The 17,409-nt window shown below is 40.9% G+C and overlaps 1 protein-coding gene across 5 annotated transcripts in view; it reads left to right on the top strand.

The window, feature by feature from the left end:
* ACADS (acyl-CoA dehydrogenase short chain) overlaps positions 1–13,615 on the top strand; it is a 37,779-nt gene extending 24,164 nt beyond the window's left edge. For 2 of the 5 annotated variants that reach the window (XM_060119451.1, XM_060119454.1), the window contains one exon: positions 11,784–13,610. Coding sequence is in view for 2 of the 5 variants with exons in the window: in XM_060119454.1 (XP_059975437.1) it covers positions 11,784–11,798 (15 nt within the window). In the remaining 3 variants the exon portion in view is untranslated. Of the gene's footprint in view, positions 1–11,783 lie in introns of all 5 variants that reach the window. The other 3 variants (XM_060119452.1, XM_060119455.1, XM_060119453.1) reach the window with 2 other exon arrangements.
* Positions 13,616–17,409: the final 3,794 nt, after the last annotated feature.

The following is a 17,409-nucleotide window of genomic DNA, read 5'->3' on the forward strand; positions in this document are numbered from 1 at the left end:
TGATTGTGTTAGTTTCTGGTGTACAACAAATTGATTCAGTTATACGTATATGTATGTGTGTATATATTCTTTTTCAGATTCTTTTCCATTATAGGTAATTACGAGATATTGAATATAGTTCCCTGTGCTGTACAATAGGTCCTTGTTGTTTGTTTTATATAGTGTGTATCTGTTAATCCCAAACTCCTAATTTATCTGCCCCTCTTCTTTGGTAACCGTAAGTTCGTTTTCTGTGTCTGTGAGTCTGCTTCTGTTTTGTAAATAAGTACATTTGTCATATTTTAGATTCCACATATAAGTGATATCATATGATATTTTTCTCTGACTTAGTACAATATGATAACCTCTAGGTCCATTGATGTTGCTGCAAATAGCATTATTTCATTCTTTATGGCTGAGTAGTATTCCTGTGTGTGTGTGTGTGTGTGTGTGTGTACGTGTGTACACATACACACCATCTTTTTTTTCATCGATTTAGCCGGGTATTTGGTGGGCTCTCTCAATCTGGGGATCCATGTTCTCAATTTCTTGGAAAATTACATTATTTCTTTGATCATTTTAGTCTCTCTTGTTTTCTTTCTAAAATTCCTATTATTATTCCTTCTTGATTTTCTTTTCTCTCCTATTTGTCTCTCTGTCCTACTCTTTGGGGGTCGTCAATTTCATCTTCTTATTTTTGTTCATTTGACAAATATGTATCGAACACCTATTTAAAGTGCTGGAGATACAGCAGTGAATAAGATCCTGCCCTTGCTGTTTTTAGTTTCTAGTTTTCATGTGTATTTCTAGTCATATTGTGCTTTGGTCAGAGAAATCAATCAGTTGTTTCCACTTTTCAGAATATGAGACTTTGTGAGGGTGAAATTTATGGTCAGTTTCCACTGATATTCCATGAGAAACTAAAAAGGTTTTCTGTGACAGTAAATAGAGATTAATAAGATTGATCTACTAATATTGATGCTTTGATTCAGATTCATTCATGGTTCTCATGTTTATTGCAGCACCTACTATATTTGAGATACCGTGCAAGCCATTGGGGGAGATAGTGGGTGAGCAAAAACAGGATTCCTTTTCTCAGAGTTCTTTATAGGCTAGTGGTGGTGTTAGTGGTGGGGGCAGACATTAATCAAGTAATAGCCTAAATGGGATAAGTACTATGCAGGAAAGGAACAGAGTTCTCTGAGAGCATAAAAAATAGTGGCATCTGAGCTAGACCCGTGGGTCACGGAAGGCCTCCCTGACAAGGTGACAGTTGAGCTGAGATCTGAAGGATGAGTTGGCCTTAGTGAGACCAAGAGCCCAGAGGTGAGCAGTCCAGGTCTAGGAGATGGCTTGGGCAGATAAATGCCCTGTGGTGGGAGAGAAACACAGTCTTTAATGAATGGAAGGACGTCTGGAGGACAGAATGACGGAGCTTGGTGTGAGAGGAGCTGGAGAGGCAGGGAGGGCCATGGTGGGCATGGCCCTGAGGGTCACGTAATGGATTTCTGCCTTATCCTGAGAGCAACAGGAAACCCTTGGCTCATGGACCCAGAGGAGTGGTACGAGAATGTTTCCATTTTGAAAAGATCACTCTGGCTGTGATGTGCAGAGCAGGTGATGGTAGGTGGAAGGGAAGGTTTTGTCAGGGTGAATTAGGAGGCTCCTGTCATAATCTAGGGGCAGGATGCTAGTATCTTGGATCAGGGTGGAGACAGAGGTGATGGAGAGAAATGGACAGATTCCAAGGGCATTCAGGAGGTTAAATGGACAGGAGTCAGCGATCGATTGACTGGTCATGAGGGTAGAGGATCTTGTCCAGCTGCATGGATGATGGTGTCATTTGTGCAGAAGAGGGACACCATTGTCGGAGGTGGTGCTGGGGAGAGCACAAGACCTGGCTTAGGCATGATGAACTTTTTTCTTTCTACACCCATTCTCCTCCCCCTGCCCCCCCCCCCGACTTGTGTTGTCCAGGACTGAAAGACATTATGCAATTCTTCAACCACATTTAAAATTTTTTTTATTTATTTAAATTAATTTATTTTTGGCTGCGTTGGGTCTTCGTTGCACGCGGGCTTTCTCTAGTTGTGGTGAGCAGGGGCTACTCTTTGTTACGTTCAGCGGGCTTCTCATTGTGGTGGCTTCTCTTGTGGAGCACAGGCTCTAGGTGCGCGGGCTTCAGTGGTTGTGGCTCGTGGGCTCAGTAGTTGTGGCGCACGGGCTTAGTTGCTCCGCGGTATGTGGGATCTTCCCAGACCAGGGCTAGAACCTGTGTCCCCTGTATTGGCAGGCAGAACCACTGTGCCACCAGGGAAGTCCCTTCAACCACATTTTAATGTCTGTCAGTTTCTTGTCTTGCATTTCTCTTACAGTTTGATATGTTGGACAGTAAAGTTTCATAACAATGTCAGATTTTAAGATTTCTATTTTTAATTATTGTAGTAATAACTGAAAATGTTATCATTAAAGATGTGAAATTATGGACGGTCCATATTTATGACCCCCAGCCCCATTCCCCTCTCTGAAAGTAATGCTGGTTCACAGCTTGAGTTGAAATGTTGTGTGGATTATGGCCCTCACCCTAATGAAACTTTGGTTGTACTTCATACTTTTTAACAAAATTCAGCGTTGCTGGATATGACTATCACGTCCTTGTTTTCTTTTCTTGTGTATTTATTTGCTTGGTGTACTTTGCTCAAACTTTTACTTTGGAACTGAGTCACAATTGGTTGGATTTATCTTTTTGGTCAAATATGAACTTTTGCTTCTAATAAATGACTTTATCCCACCTACATTAGTACCAGATTCTTGATCTTAACTTTTCCCTTTTTCATATATCCCCTTTATTAAGGCTTCCATATTGCTTTCTTTGCTCTTCATTTTTTGCCATAATGTCTTCCCCTGGGTAATTTGGAAAATTAAGGCATTTTTAGTTTTCCTCGTTGCTGTCTTTTATTTTAATTAATTATTTTTAATTGAAGTATAGTTGAGTTACAGTGTTTTAGATGTACAACCAAGTGATTCACTTATACATACATATGTATATATACATATTCTTCCGATTCTTTTTCATTATAGGTTATTACAAGATACTGAACAGTTTTCTGTGCTACACGTAGGTCCTTGTTTTTTATTTTATATATAGTAGTGTGTATATGTTAATCCCAAACTTGCAATTTATACCCCCCCATTATCTTTAATATACTTGGGTCTATATTTCCAGTTTCTCATCTTCAGGACTGGAACAGGATATTCATTTCTCCCAGACACAAGAAATCACCATGCATTTCTGCTTCCTTCTCTGCCTTTCACCTCGCACTTTTGTTGGTGCCTCCCTGCATTTTTATCATTTTTTAAACTGCACTTTTTATTACTGCATCATGTATCTTCTACTTCAAGAATGATGACAAGTGATATCATTTTATGACTAATTCCCTTCCGTGAGGAGGAGGAGGAGGTGGATGTCTTGCTTCTCTTCACCTCTAGGAGTGGGACTGGCCTGAGGCACCTTCGCCCCATGGGGAGGGGGTCTGGGACAAGGACAGCTTGGGCAGCCTCATCCAGTCCCAGGAAACACAGGCCAACAGCCTGGCCTGTGGCCTGGAGTCTGTGGTCAACAGCAGGGCTTTCCTGGGGACACAGACCGCAGTCAGCATACACTCGGTGACCACTGGCTCCTTCCTGCCACCAGCCCTTGCACTGGCTGTCCCCACCACCTCGCAAAATTTTCTTTTCTTTTTTTCCTCTGGCCGCATTACGTGGCTTGCAGATCTCAGTTTTCCGACCAGGGATTGAACCCGGGTCACAGCAGTGAAAGCCCGGAATCCTAACCACTAGGCAACCAGAGAACTTCCCCCAATTTTCTTCTAATAGAATTTTTATTATTACTTAATACAGACACGAATTAAAAACTCAAAACAGTACAAAAATGCCCAGAGTGAAGCCAGCCTTCTTCCTGTCTCCCCTCCCTGCAGCGCAGTGACTGTTACCTTCTAAGTTACTTCCTTGTAACTTCCTAGAGCTGTCTATGCCTGGACAATTGTGAACTGGCCACACTATGTATTGTTCTGCACCTTGCTTTTTCCAGTTAACAATGTATCTTGAAGATCACCTTGATATTAGTACTTGTAGATCTGCCTTGTGCTTCTTTAACAGCTCCGTGGCATCCACTTCTGTGGAGGTACCATGATGTAAATTCACTGATGAGACGACATTTTCGTTAGCTCTTCTTTATTCCAGTGATGACTGCACAGAACATCCCTGGCACATGTAAACATTATATGTGCTAGCTTTTATGATCATCTTTCCCTTCTAACTCTCAGAACAAACCTGGGTGGCAGGCAGTGTTATTTCCATCTGGAATTCCTAATAGAGTGAGAAGGTCTGAATGGCATCTATCTTCTATGTTTCTTCACCTCTTTTTCGCATTTCTGTCTCTGTCTCTGTGCTACATTCTGGGTAATTCCTTCAGCCATCTTCAGCTTGAAGTAATTCAGTCTCCATTTATCCCTTCCATTCTATTAAAATCTTCTTTTGTGGTGGTTTTAGAATTTGTAAGTTTGTTTGCTTGTTTATTCTTGGCCGTGACACGTGGCATGTGGGATCTTAGTTCCCGGACCAGGGATTGAATCCACGCCGCCTGCAGTGGAAGCATGGAGTCTTAACAACTGGACTGCCAGGCAAGTCCCCTTGTAAGTTTATTTTTATATCTAAAAGATTTTAAGGATAATTACAAGCACAAGCATATACAAGATTAAAAAATCGGACAATGTCAATTATATAGTTGATTAAAGCAATGATTAGGGAAATCATGAGCAAAATTTATCCTTGCACATCCCAAAACATGAATTTCTCAATAACCTTTTTTCCCCCTCAGATTCCTATTTTCTGCTGATTTCTTTCAATATTAAGTGTGATGCTTATTTTTTGTAGGTGCCCATTATCAAACAACGACGTTCCTTTCTATTGCTGGTTTGCTGAAAGTTTTTTATAATGAATGGATATTGTATTTTATTAAATGCCTTTTGTGCATCTGCTTTTTTCTTTTTTAGTCTGTTGATATGAATGATTGATCTTTGAATGTTAAACCAAACTTGCATTTGTGGAATAAACTCCACTTGATCATGATATATTATCCTTTTTGTATGTTTTTGGATTCACTTTGCTAAAATTTTGTTAGGAATTTTTATGTCTGTGTTCATGGGGGATAATGGTCTGTAGTTTTTTATTTTTTTATTTATTTTGGCTGTGCTGGGTCTTAGTTGCCGCCTGTGGGCTCTAGTTCCCCCACCAGGGATCGAACCCGGGCCCCTTGCATTAGGAGCATGGAGTCTTACCCACTGGACCACCAGGCAAGTCCCTAGTCTGTAGTTTTCTTATCTTGCCGTGTTTTTCTGGTTTTGGTATCAGGGAAATGCTTCCCCAATAGAGGAAGCATTTCCTTCTCTTCAATTTTCTGGAAGAATTTGTGTAGAATTGGTAATATTTCTTTCTTAAATATTTGTTAGAATTCACCATTGAAGATATATGGGCCTGGAGTTTTCTTTGTGGGAAGGTTTTTAACCATAAATTCAATTTAATAGATGTAGGGCTATACAGGTTATCTATTACCTCTTCATTGAGCTTTGGTAGTTTTTATCTTTCAAGAAATTCAGCCATTTCAGGATGGGGCCAGAGGAGGAGGATGAGGGGAAAAAAAAAAAGAAATTTGTCCATTTCAATTAAATGCTCAAATTTATTGCCATTAGGTTATCCATAACATTCTATTAATATCCTTTTAATGTCTACAGAATCTCTGGGGAGGGATGTTCCCATTCTCATTCTTGATGTTGGTAATTTGTGTCTCCCCACTGCCCCATCCATTTGGTTAAATTTTTATGAATTTTATCGATCTTCTCGAAGAATCAGCTTTTGGCTTAACTGACTTCTCTGTTATTTTTCTGTATTTGATTTGATTTTTGTGCCTTATTTCCTCTGTGCTTACTTTGGTCTTCATATTCTATTTTCTTAAGATGGAAACTTAGGTAATTTGAGATTTTTCTTCATTTAAATATGAGCATTTAAAATATAAATTCTTGGGAATTCCCTGGCAGTCCAATGGTTAGGACTTGGAAACATTCACTGCTGGGGCCCGGGTTCAATTCCTGGTCAGGGAACTAAGACTCGCCCAAGCTGCGTGGCGTGGCGAAAAAAAAAAATCTATATCTATATATATATAGATATATATACATCTACACACACACACACACACACATTCTAAGCATTGCTTTTGCAGTATCCCACAAGTTTGACATGTCATGTTTCCATTTCTTTCCAAATTCCATTTCTTTCCAAAGTGTTTTTTTCTAACTTTTCCTGTGATCTGCCCCCACTCTTTGATCCATGGGTTATGTAGAAGTGCATTATTTAGCTTTCAAATATACATATATATATATTTTTTATAATAGTGTTTATTTTTACTTGTTGACAGTTTGCTTTATTTATTTATTTATTTTTGGCTGTGTTGGGTCTTCGTTTCTGTGCGAGGGCTTTCTCTAGTTGTGGAGAGCGGGGGCCGCTCTTCATCGCGGTGCACGGGCCTCTCACTATCGCGGCCTCTCTTGTTGCGGAGCACAGGCTCCAGACGCGCAGGCTCAGTAATTTTGGCTCACGGGCCCAGTTGCTCCGTGGCATGTGGGATCTTCCCAGACCGGGGCACGAACCCGTGTCCCCTGCATCGGCAGGCAGACTCTCAACCACTGCGCCACCAGGGAAGCCCCAGCTTTCAAATATTTGAGGATTTTCTAGATTTTTATTATTTTTACTTTTGTTGTGGTGGAGGACACATTTTATATTGTTCAGTCCTTTTTCATTTATTATCTTGCAGCTCAGAACATGATCTCTCTTGGTAAATGTTCTTTGTGCACTTGGAAGGAATATGTATTCTGTTATCGTTGGGTGGAGTCTTCTATAAATGTTAATTAGGTCAAGGAGTTTGTGTTAAATCTTTGATGTCCTTTCTCATTTTCTATTTACTTGGTCTATAAATTACTGAGGGAGGGATATAGAAACCTCAACTATACTTGTGGATTAGACTATTTTTCCTCTTATTTCTGTCAGTTTTTGCTTCATGTGTTTTGAAGTTCTACAATTAGCTGCATAAACATTTAGTATTATTATGTACTTCAGATAAATTAACTACTTTATTATTATGGAATGATCTGCTTTAATAATGTTCCTTGTTCTGAAATCTATTTTGATATTAATGTAGCCACTCCATCTTTCTAATGGTTGGTGTTAGCATTATATATATTTTCCAAACTTTTTTTTTTTTTTTTTTTTTGCGGTACGCGGGCCTCTCACTGTTGTGGCCTCTCCCGTTGCGGAGCACAGGCTCTGGACGCGCAGGCTCAGCGGCCATGGCTCACGGGCCCAGCCGCTCCACGGCATGTGGGATCTTCCCAGACTGGGGCACGAAACCGTGTCCCCTGCATCGGCAGGCAGACTCTCAACCACTGTGCCACCAGGGAAGCCCCTTTCCATCCTTTTAATCTATGTGTCTTTATGCTTAAAGTTGGTTTCTCAAAGGTAGTATATAATTGGACCTTGCTTTCAAAATCCCATCTGAGAATTTCTGCCTTTTAATTGGGGTGTTTAGACCATTTACATATAATGCGAATATTTATATGTTTGGTTTTATATCTAGCACCTTGCAATTTGTTTTCTATTCGCCTCATCTCTTGTTTCCTTTTTTTCTTTCCTTCTTTTGGATTATTTTTATGATTCCATTTTATCTCTTCATTGGCTTATTTTCTTTTCTTGGTTACTCTAGGATTTACAGTATACCTCTTTAACTTACCACAGTTTGTTTTCAAATAATATTATACCACTTCATATGTAATACAAGAATGTTAAAACAGTATATTTGCATTTCCTCTCTTCCAACCTTTGTGTGATAGCTGTCATACATTTTACTTCTATATATTATGAACCTCACATCTTACTACTTTTGCTTGGAGCAGTCAATTATCTATCTATCTTCCATAAAAATAACTTGTTTCTACTTCAGTAGTTAGGACAAAGGGAAATAAAACAAGTTAATTGTGGAAGATGATAAGGGGAGCATTTCAAGATCTTTAAAGGCTAATTTCTCTAGCACTCTCATTTAATATTATACTTTATAAGGTCAGTGTGACCTACTGGCATTGGGAAGAAATGCTCATCCCCAAAGACTTACATTATAATTGGACAGAAGCTCCTGTGAATGTTCAAACTCGTGATGATATTCCTCAGCCTGCACATTACCCAATTGCTTTAGATTCAAGATTTGCTAGCACCACAGGGAGCTGTCCTTCTAATAAATCTCAACAGTCCAGGGAGATTTGGTTTAGTGTTCATAGGTGATTGTATTGTGTATTCCCTTCAAGGTCCATCCATCTTGTCATAGATGGCAGAATGTCATTCTTTTCTTATGGCTGAGTAGTAGTAGTAGTAGTAGTAGTAGTAGTAGTAGTAGTAGTAGTAGTAGTAGTAGTAGTAGTAGTGTGTGTATGTGTGTGTGTGTGTGTGTGTTGCATTTTTTAATTCATTCACCCATCAATGGACACAGGTTGTTACAGGTAGATTTGTGTGTGTGTGTGTGTCGCATTTTTTAATTCATTCACCCATCAATGGACACAGGTTGTTACAGGTAGATTAACTCAGGAACAGCCAGATGGAAGAGATGCATAGGGCAAGGTATGGGGGAAGGGTACGCATTTTATGCAATAGTTGTTATAGGTATTTCATCTTTATACACTATATAATACTTACAATGTATACCATACAATGTTAAAATTTTTGCTCAGCTATATGTATTAAAGAAATTAAGAGAAAAGCTTTTTATATTTAATCCACGTATTTACCATTGTCAGTTTTATTAGTTATCTATTGCTGTATAACAAATCACCCCATACCTTAGTGACTTAACAGAGTAAACATTTATCTTCCACAGTTTCTGTGAGTCAGGGATTCAGAATTGGCTTAGTTGGGTGATTCTGGCTTGTGGTTTCTTGTGAGATTACAGTCAGAATATTGGCCAGGGCTGCAGTCATTTGAAGGCTTGACTCAGGTTGGAGGATCTGCTTCCAGAATTTCACATCACAGCACATTGATATTGGCTGTTGGCAAGAGACCTACATCAGTTTCTTACCACGTGGACCTCATCATGCAGCTGCTTAAGTGTCCTCATGACATGGCACCTAACTTCCCCCAGTGTGAGTGATCCAGGAGAGTAAGATGGAAGTGGCCTTTTTTTGGTAAGTTCAGATGTCATTCTCATACCATAAAATTCACCCTTTTAGAAGTATACAGTTCAGTAGTTTTTTTTTTTTTTTTTTTTTTTTTTTTGCTGTACGCGGGCCTCTCACTGTTGTGGCCTCTCCCGTTGCGGAGCACAGGCTCCGGACGCGCAGGCTCAGCGGCCATGGCTCACGGGCCCAGCCGCTCCGCGGCATATGGGATCCTCCCGGACCGGGGCACGAACCCGTATCCCCTGCATCGGCAGGCGGACTCTCAACCACTGCGCCACCAGGGAGGCCCAGTTCAGTAGTTTTTTTAGGTATACTCACAAAGTTGTGGGATATTTCATATGATTGAAATGTTGTTTCCCTATATAATGCTCCATTTCTATCTTGTTGTTTTCAGTATTTTCAATTTTTAGTTCCTAGCAGTTTGATTATGAAGTCCCTGGGTAGGGGTTTCTTTACATTTATTCTACTTGTGGTTTGCTGTGATTCTTGAACTTTCCCCTAATTTGGAAAAATTCAGCCATTTGTTTTTTCAAAAAATTTTTTCTGCCCTAATTCTCCCTCTCCTCTCATTCTGGGACTGCAGTTATGTGTATGTTAGACTGATGCTGTCCCACAGATCAACAAGACTGATTATATTTCTTTTTTCTCTTTTTTTTGCCACAAACTCTTTTAAAATTAATTTTTATTGGAATATAGTTGATTTACAGTGTTGTTAGTTTCTGCTGTACAGCAAAATGAATCAGTTATACATATACATATATCCACTCTTTTAGATTCTTTTTCCATACAGGCCATCACAGAGTATTGAGTAGAGTTCCCTGTGCTATACAGTCGGTTCTTACTAGTTATCTATTTTATATATAGTCGTGTGTATATGTCAATCCCAATCACCCAATTTATCCCTCTCCCCACTTTCCTCCTTGGTAACCGTAAGTTTGTTCTCTACATCTGTGACTCTACAAAACAAATAAATAGGTTCATTTGTACCATTTTTTTAGATTCCACATGTAAGTGGTATCACATTTGTCTTCCTGTCTTCACTCAGTATGACAACCTCTAGGTCTATCCAGGTCACTGCAAATAGCTTATTTCATTCTTTTTTATGGCTGAGTAATATTCAAATTGTATATATGTATCACATCTTCTTTATCCATTCCTCCATCGATGGACATTTAGGTTGATTCCATGTCCTGGCTATTGTAAATAGTGTTGCAATGAACACTGAGGTACATGTATCTTTTCGAATTATGGTTTTCTCCAGATATATGCCCAGGAGTGGGATTGCTGGGTCATACGGTAGCTCTATTTTTAGTTTTTTTAAGGAACCTCCATACTGTTCTCCACAGTGGCTGCACCAATTTATATTCCCAACAACAGTGTGGGAGGGTTCCCTTTTCCACACCCTCTCCAGCATTTATTGTTTGTAGATTCTTTAATGATGGCCATTCTGACTGGTGTGAAGTGATACCTCACTGTAGTTTTGATTTGCATTTCTCTAATAATTAGTGATGTTGAGCATCTTTTCATGTGCCTCTTGGCCATCTGTATGTTGTCTTTGGAGAAATGTCTATTTAGATCTTCTACCCATTTTTTTTGATTGGGTTTTTTTTTTTTTTTTTTGATACTGAGCTGCATGAGCTGTTTGTATATTTTGGAGATTAATCCCTTGTCAGTTGCTTGGTTTGCAAATATTTTCTCCCATTCTGTGGGTTGTCTTTTCCTTTTGTTTATGGTTTCCTTTGCTGTACAAAAGCTTTTAAGTTTCATTAGGTTCCATTTGTTTATTCTGTCTTCCTCATTTTGGATGCCTATTTGCTCTATCTGTGACTATGGACCACCCCAGGTTGAATCTGTTTATCCTCATTTACTATAACTGCTTTCACACTAGAATGGCAGAGATGGGTATTTGTAATGGATCTTTGACCTTTAAAGCCCAAAGTATTTACTATTGATCCTTCACAGAAAAGGTTTACTAATCCTTGCTCTTTTTCAAGCTTAATGATTCTTTAATCTCTCATCTTCAATGTGCTGTTAATCCCATCTATTAAATTTACTTCAGGTATGGTATTTTTCAGTTCTACAATTTTTATTTGGTTTTGTTAGTTTCCCTGTTCACAATTCCTATTTGTGCATTTATAATTCTCAGGCATATTTATAATAGTTGATTACTTTAAAAAATTTTAATTTTTATTGGGGTATAGTTGATTTACAATGTTGTGTTGGTTTCTGCTGTACAGCAAAGTGAATCAGTTATACATATATCCACTTTTTTAGGTTCTTTTCCCATTAGAGTATTGAGTAGAGTTCCCTGTACTATATAGTAGGTTCTTATTAGTTATCTATTTTATATATTGTTGTGTGTGTATGTCAATCCCAATCTCCCAGTTTATCCCTCCCCCACTTGGTAACCATAAGTTTGTTCTCTACATCTGTGACTCTATTTCTGTTTTGTAAATAGGTTCATTTGTACACATTTTTCAGGTTCCACATATAAGTGGTATCATATGTCTTTCTCTGTCTTATTTCACTCAGTGTGACAATCTCTAGGTCCATCCATGTTGCTGCAAATGTATAACAGTTGATTTAAAAATCTTGAGTGTTGGGCTTTCCTGGTTGCACAGTGATTAAGAATCCGCCTGCCAACACGGGACACGCGTTCGAGCCCTGGTCCAGGAAGATCCCACATGCCACAGAACAACTAAGCCCGTGCGCCACAACTACTGAGTCTGTGCTCTAGAGCCCGCGTGCCACAACTACTGAAGCCTGCATGCCGAGAGCCCGTGCTCCGCAACAAGAGAAGCCACTGCAATGAGAAGCCCGCGCACCGCAACGAAGAGTAGCCCCTGCTCGCCGCAACTAGAGAAAGCCCGCACGCAGCAACAAAGACCTGACGCAGCCAACTAAAAAAAAACTTTTGATTGTTAATGTTAACATCTGGATCATCTCAAAGTCAGTTTTCATTAATTGCTTTTTCTCTCGTGTATTGATCATTCTCTTGCTTTTTTGTATGTACAGTAATTTTGAATTACATCCTGTATATTTTGTTAATAATACACTGTAGAAATTCTGCTGATGAATATTTTTCAAGTAGGCAGTTAACCTGGCTGAACTCAGACTTAAAACTTGGGTTCCTCTTTGGTGAGCAGCAGCTGATACGTCTCTTTAGTTCTTTTAGCTGGCTGCTTGGAGTCTATATTTAGGGATCATAGAGTTGGGCATGTGGGGCTCCCTCTCGTTTCTGGGATTTACTCCCTCACAGTGCTGGGATCATTGCGAACACTTTTTTTTATTGAAGCCAGGTTTCTATATAAGTTTTAACTACCCCCCAGAGTGCCACTTGGGGCCTGTTATCAGACAAAAAGCCATAAAAGTGGGAACTTACCCAGTGCTGTTCATTTCCAACTGTCAGCTCCCCTCCAGTTTCTCCTCAGTGGTTGCTCTACACTGCCTTAAGGTTGCTTTCTACATTTTGTTGAGAATTTATAGCTGTCATTTGTGGGAGGGTTGGATGGAATAGGAGTTCTTCCATCATTAGCAGAAGCAGAACCTTCTCCATTGCTTTTCAAAAGATATTGTCTGTATTTTATCTACATTTTAAAGTTATTTTTAGCAGGATTGGTTTGAATTACAGTCCACCATTATTGGAGATCAGAACAGCAGTTGACAGTTGTTTTCATTTGTTTTTATGGTTTGTTGTTTTGTTTTAATGACAGCGATGGGGGACTCATCCTTTTAACACTGAAGCCTGTTTGGTTGTGACTTGCTAGGAGGCATGGGTCCTCGTCCCTGTGTGAGGCAGTTCCCTACTTCAGTGAGTAGTAGCCCATGTTGCTACAGCGTTACTGGGAGGGAGGTCTGCACACCCCTCTGGGCAGCAGCTGGGTCACGTAGGGCTCAGGCAACCAAACTCCAGCTCTTCCCTGCTTTCTAATAGGGTCAGTGGTCCCCCACTTCCAATAGGAAGCTGTTTGCACAGTCCTTCTCTGTTTACAGAAACTTCCCTGCTTTTGTTTAAGCCAAAAAAAAAAACCTTCTGAAACTACCTTCTGAGAATGAACTCGGGCTTTGGAGGCAAGAAGACCTGGGGCAAAATTAGCTGAGCTTGAAACTCCTGGTCTGTGACACTGGTAATAAAATCTGCCCTGCCTATATTGTATCATGAGATTTTTCAAGTCTGAGATGACTGACCACCATTCTGGCCCACAATGTGGAACATACACTGGACTTGGGAAGAACAGGGCAGAGGTGGCGGTAACAGTCCTTGTCTCCTCTGGGTAGTGGTTGGATTGAAAGTGTTTTGGAGTGAGGCACAGGCCACTGAGCCAGCAGTATTTACTGACCCAGCTGTATTTTCTGAGGGTTAGGGGCTATCAGCACTTCTGTGATGGGGAGAAATACAGTGGTTAAGGTCACAGGCCAGTGTTTAGGGCTTATTCTGCCACTTACCAGGTGGTGGTATCGGGGGTTGGGTGAGTTCCTCTGTAAAACTGGTGATGGTAGCACCTACCTCGGGATTCTTGTGGGCTGTCACTGATGTCCGGTGCGTAGCTCTCATTTGCAGTAGCTCTCTCCATCAGACTTCCCCGTGTTTGATTTGACCCCCTGTCCTAGGCCTCAGGGCTCTCCTTGGATCATGGTTAGGTTCCCTCTCCTTGCTTCACATCCTCCTCAAATTTGCTAAGCCTGGAAGTTGTGTCCTCAGACAAATTATCAAGAGAAATGTTGGGCAGGGCAGGGCTGAGGACAAAGGCAAGGTCCTTTGGGATAACAGGGTCATTCAACTAGTTATTAATCTATTTCATCAATGATATTTTGATGCCCCAATTTCCCCACCTTGACCCAGAGGATAGATAATCTCCCAAATGCTTTGTTGAAGTCTTTTAAGAGTAGACTTCAGGAGAAAAGACAGTCTGTTCAATAAGTGGTGCTGGGAAAACTGGACAGCTACAAGTAAAAGAATGAAATGAGAACGCTTCCTAACACCATACACAAAAATAAACTCAGAATGACACAACATTGTAAAACAACTATACCTCAATATAAATAAGCTCAAAATGGATTGAAGACCTAAATGTAAGGCCAGATAGTATAAAACTCTTAAGAGGAAAACATAGGCAGAACACTCTTTGACATAAATCACAGCAAGATCTTTTTCGATCCACTGCCTAGAGTAATAAAAATAAAAACAAAAATAAACAAAATGGGGCCTAATTAAACTTAAAAGCTTTTGCACAGCAAAGGAAACCATAAACAAAATGAAAAGACAACCCTCAGACTTGGAGAAAATATTTGTAAACGAAGCAACTGACATGGGATTAATCTCCAAAATATACAAACAGCTCATGCAGCAGCTCACTACCAAAAAAAACAAACACCACAATCAAAAACTGGGTGGTAGGGCTTCCCTGGTGGTGCAGTGGTTGAGAGTCCGCCTACCAATGCAGGGGACACGGGTTCGTGCCCCCGTGTGGGAAGATCCCACATGCTGTGGAGCGCCTAGGCCCGTGAGCCATGGCCACTGAGCCTGCGCGTCCGGAGCCTGTGCTCCGCAACGGGAGAGGCCACAACAGTGAGAGGCCCATGTACCGCAAAAAAAAAAAAACCCAAAAAACCGGGTGGTAGACCTAAATATACATTTCTCCAAAGAAGACATACAGATGGGCCAAAAAAAACCATGAAAAGATGCTTAACATCACTAATTATTAGAGAAATGCAAATCAAAACTATAATGAGGTATTCACACCAGTCAGAATGGCCATAATCAAAAAATCTACAAACAATAATGCTGGAGAGGGTGTGCAGAAAAGGGAACCCTCTTGCACTGTTGGTGGGAATGTAAATTGGTACAGCCACTATGGAGAACAGTATGGAGGTTCCTTAAAAAACTAAAAATAGAGCTACCATATGACCCAGCAATCCCACTCCTGGGCATGTATCTGGAGAAAACCATAATTCAAAAAGATGCATGCACCCCACTGTTCATTGCAGCACTATTTACAATAGCCAAGTCATGGAAGCAACCTAAATGTCCATCGACAGAGGAATGGATGAAGATGTGATGTGTATATAAATGGAATATCACTCAGCCATAAAAAGGAATGAAATAATGCCATTTGCAGCGACATGGATGGACCTAGAGATTGTCATACAGAGTGAAGTAAGTCATAAAGAGAAAGACAAATATATAATATCGCTTATATGTGGAATCTAGAAAAATGGTACAGATGAACTTATTTGCAGAGCAGAAACAGAGTCACAGATGTAGAAAACAAACTTACCAAGGTGGGGAGGGGGTGGGTGGGATGAATTGGGAGATTGGGATTGACATATACACACTACTATACATAAAATAGATAATAAGGACCTACTATATAGCACAGGGAACTCTACTCAATGCTCCGTGGTGACCTAAATGGGAAGGAAATCTAAAAAAGAGTGGATATATGTTTAACTGATTCACTTTGCTGTACAGCAGAAACTAATACAACATTGTAAAGCAACTATACGCCAATAAAAATTAAGAAAAAGAGTAGCCTTCACCCTCTACCTAGTCTGGCTCCTGTTTCTCTCCTGTCTTGTGGGCTGACTAGAGCCAAGAGGCTTAGAAAGACGTTGCTCTTTATGTGAATACAGGTTGGGAGTTTGGCCCACTGAGTCTTTTGTTCCAAGTGTGTTCAAGACAAGCCTTGAGATTTGAGAATACAGGCCCACAGTGACTGACCGGGTAGCTTTACAGTGTAGCAGTTACCTTTCCCCTCAAAACAAGCAGCAGAGCTGTAAAGTACAATAAAGTAAAAGAGGGCATAGGAAGCATTTATTATGAAAAAAATCAAAAGTATAGAAAAATTAAAATGTCAACATTGGACCAATGAAAGGTCAGCTTTGGTTTGTTTGCAGAATCTGGTTAGAGGTTGATACTGTTGGCTTTAAGCAGCCAAAATGTTAAGGATCCGTTAGGCAGACTCTGTCCCAGCTGAGTTACTGCAAGAACAAGTCCAGGACCCTTTGCAGGCCCCCCTCTGTGTTCTGTAGCCAGGACACTTTATGCTTCTGTTGCGAGCCTTCTGCTCGGACTGGGCTGCAAAATGATTAAGGCCTAAGCTGACCTCCTAAGGAATGGCTCCTAAGGGCCACTCCTGAAACCTGACCAGGGTGATCAGCTGGGCCCTTCCCCAGTGGAGCCGTGGCAGCGGAGGGACTGCCCAGACATCCTAGGACATGCAGACCCGGACCACCTCTACTCAGGCTCACTCAGGCTCACTCACCTCCCACTCCTTGTGCCAAGTCCTTCAGCGTGTCCAGGAAAACGTCAAGATCCTGGACTGGCCTAGGATGATGGTAGAGACCCTATTATCTATCCAGCAGCCACTCAATTTTGAAAGCCTAGACTAGGATTGAAGAGCCTTCACCCCTCAACAGTGGAAGGATAACCAGTTTCCTCAGTGATGAACTGAAAGTATTACAGAAGCTGTGGTCATTTGAATAAAGAAAGTGTGTGCATCTGTTTAAGTCTGATTTTTTCAACTGTATTTTAACTCCATGAAGACTGGTAAATTGTGGAGTACACGAAAACTCAGTAAACCTGAGCAGTGCCTAATAGTCACTTAACACTTTAAGTAAGGTGCACCTTTATTCCCATTCCAGATCGGGAAACTAAGGCTCAGAGGGACTCTGTCACCAAAGCAAGGCCCCACGTGGCTGTGAGGGATGTGTGCTGGCGGGTGCCTCGACGCACAGGACCTTGTGGGAGCCATTCTCCTACCTCTCACTGTTGAGAACAGCTTGTATATTTCCTAAGGCTTTAAATACCATTTCTATGCTTTCATCCCAACTTTTTAGCTTTAGTTACTCTACTGGGTAGAACAGGACTCACTCTTTTCCTTAGCTCAGTTCTGGCAATTAATTGTTCAGGTCAGAAGCCAGAGTAATTTTCTAATCGCCACATTCTGCATCCAATGTGGCACCAAGTTCTGTCTGTTCTTCCCACCCCCCTTAGCCCGGGGCAGCTCTCACGGGAAGGCCTGTTGGCAAAACAGCTCCGTGAAGGCCAGATGGAGGCAGGGAGACCCAGTAGGTGACATCCAATGGCGCAGGCCCCGAAAACACCAGTGGCTGCTGAACAGGCCAGGGCAGTGGGAGGTGGTAGCGGGGTGCGTTA

This window comes from Mesoplodon densirostris, chromosome 15 (genome assembly GCF_025265405.1).
Source record: "Mesoplodon densirostris isolate mMesDen1 chromosome 15, mMesDen1 primary haplotype, whole genome shotgun sequence".
NCBI classification, from domain to species: domain Eukaryota; kingdom Metazoa; phylum Chordata; class Mammalia; order Artiodactyla; family Ziphiidae; genus Mesoplodon; species Mesoplodon densirostris.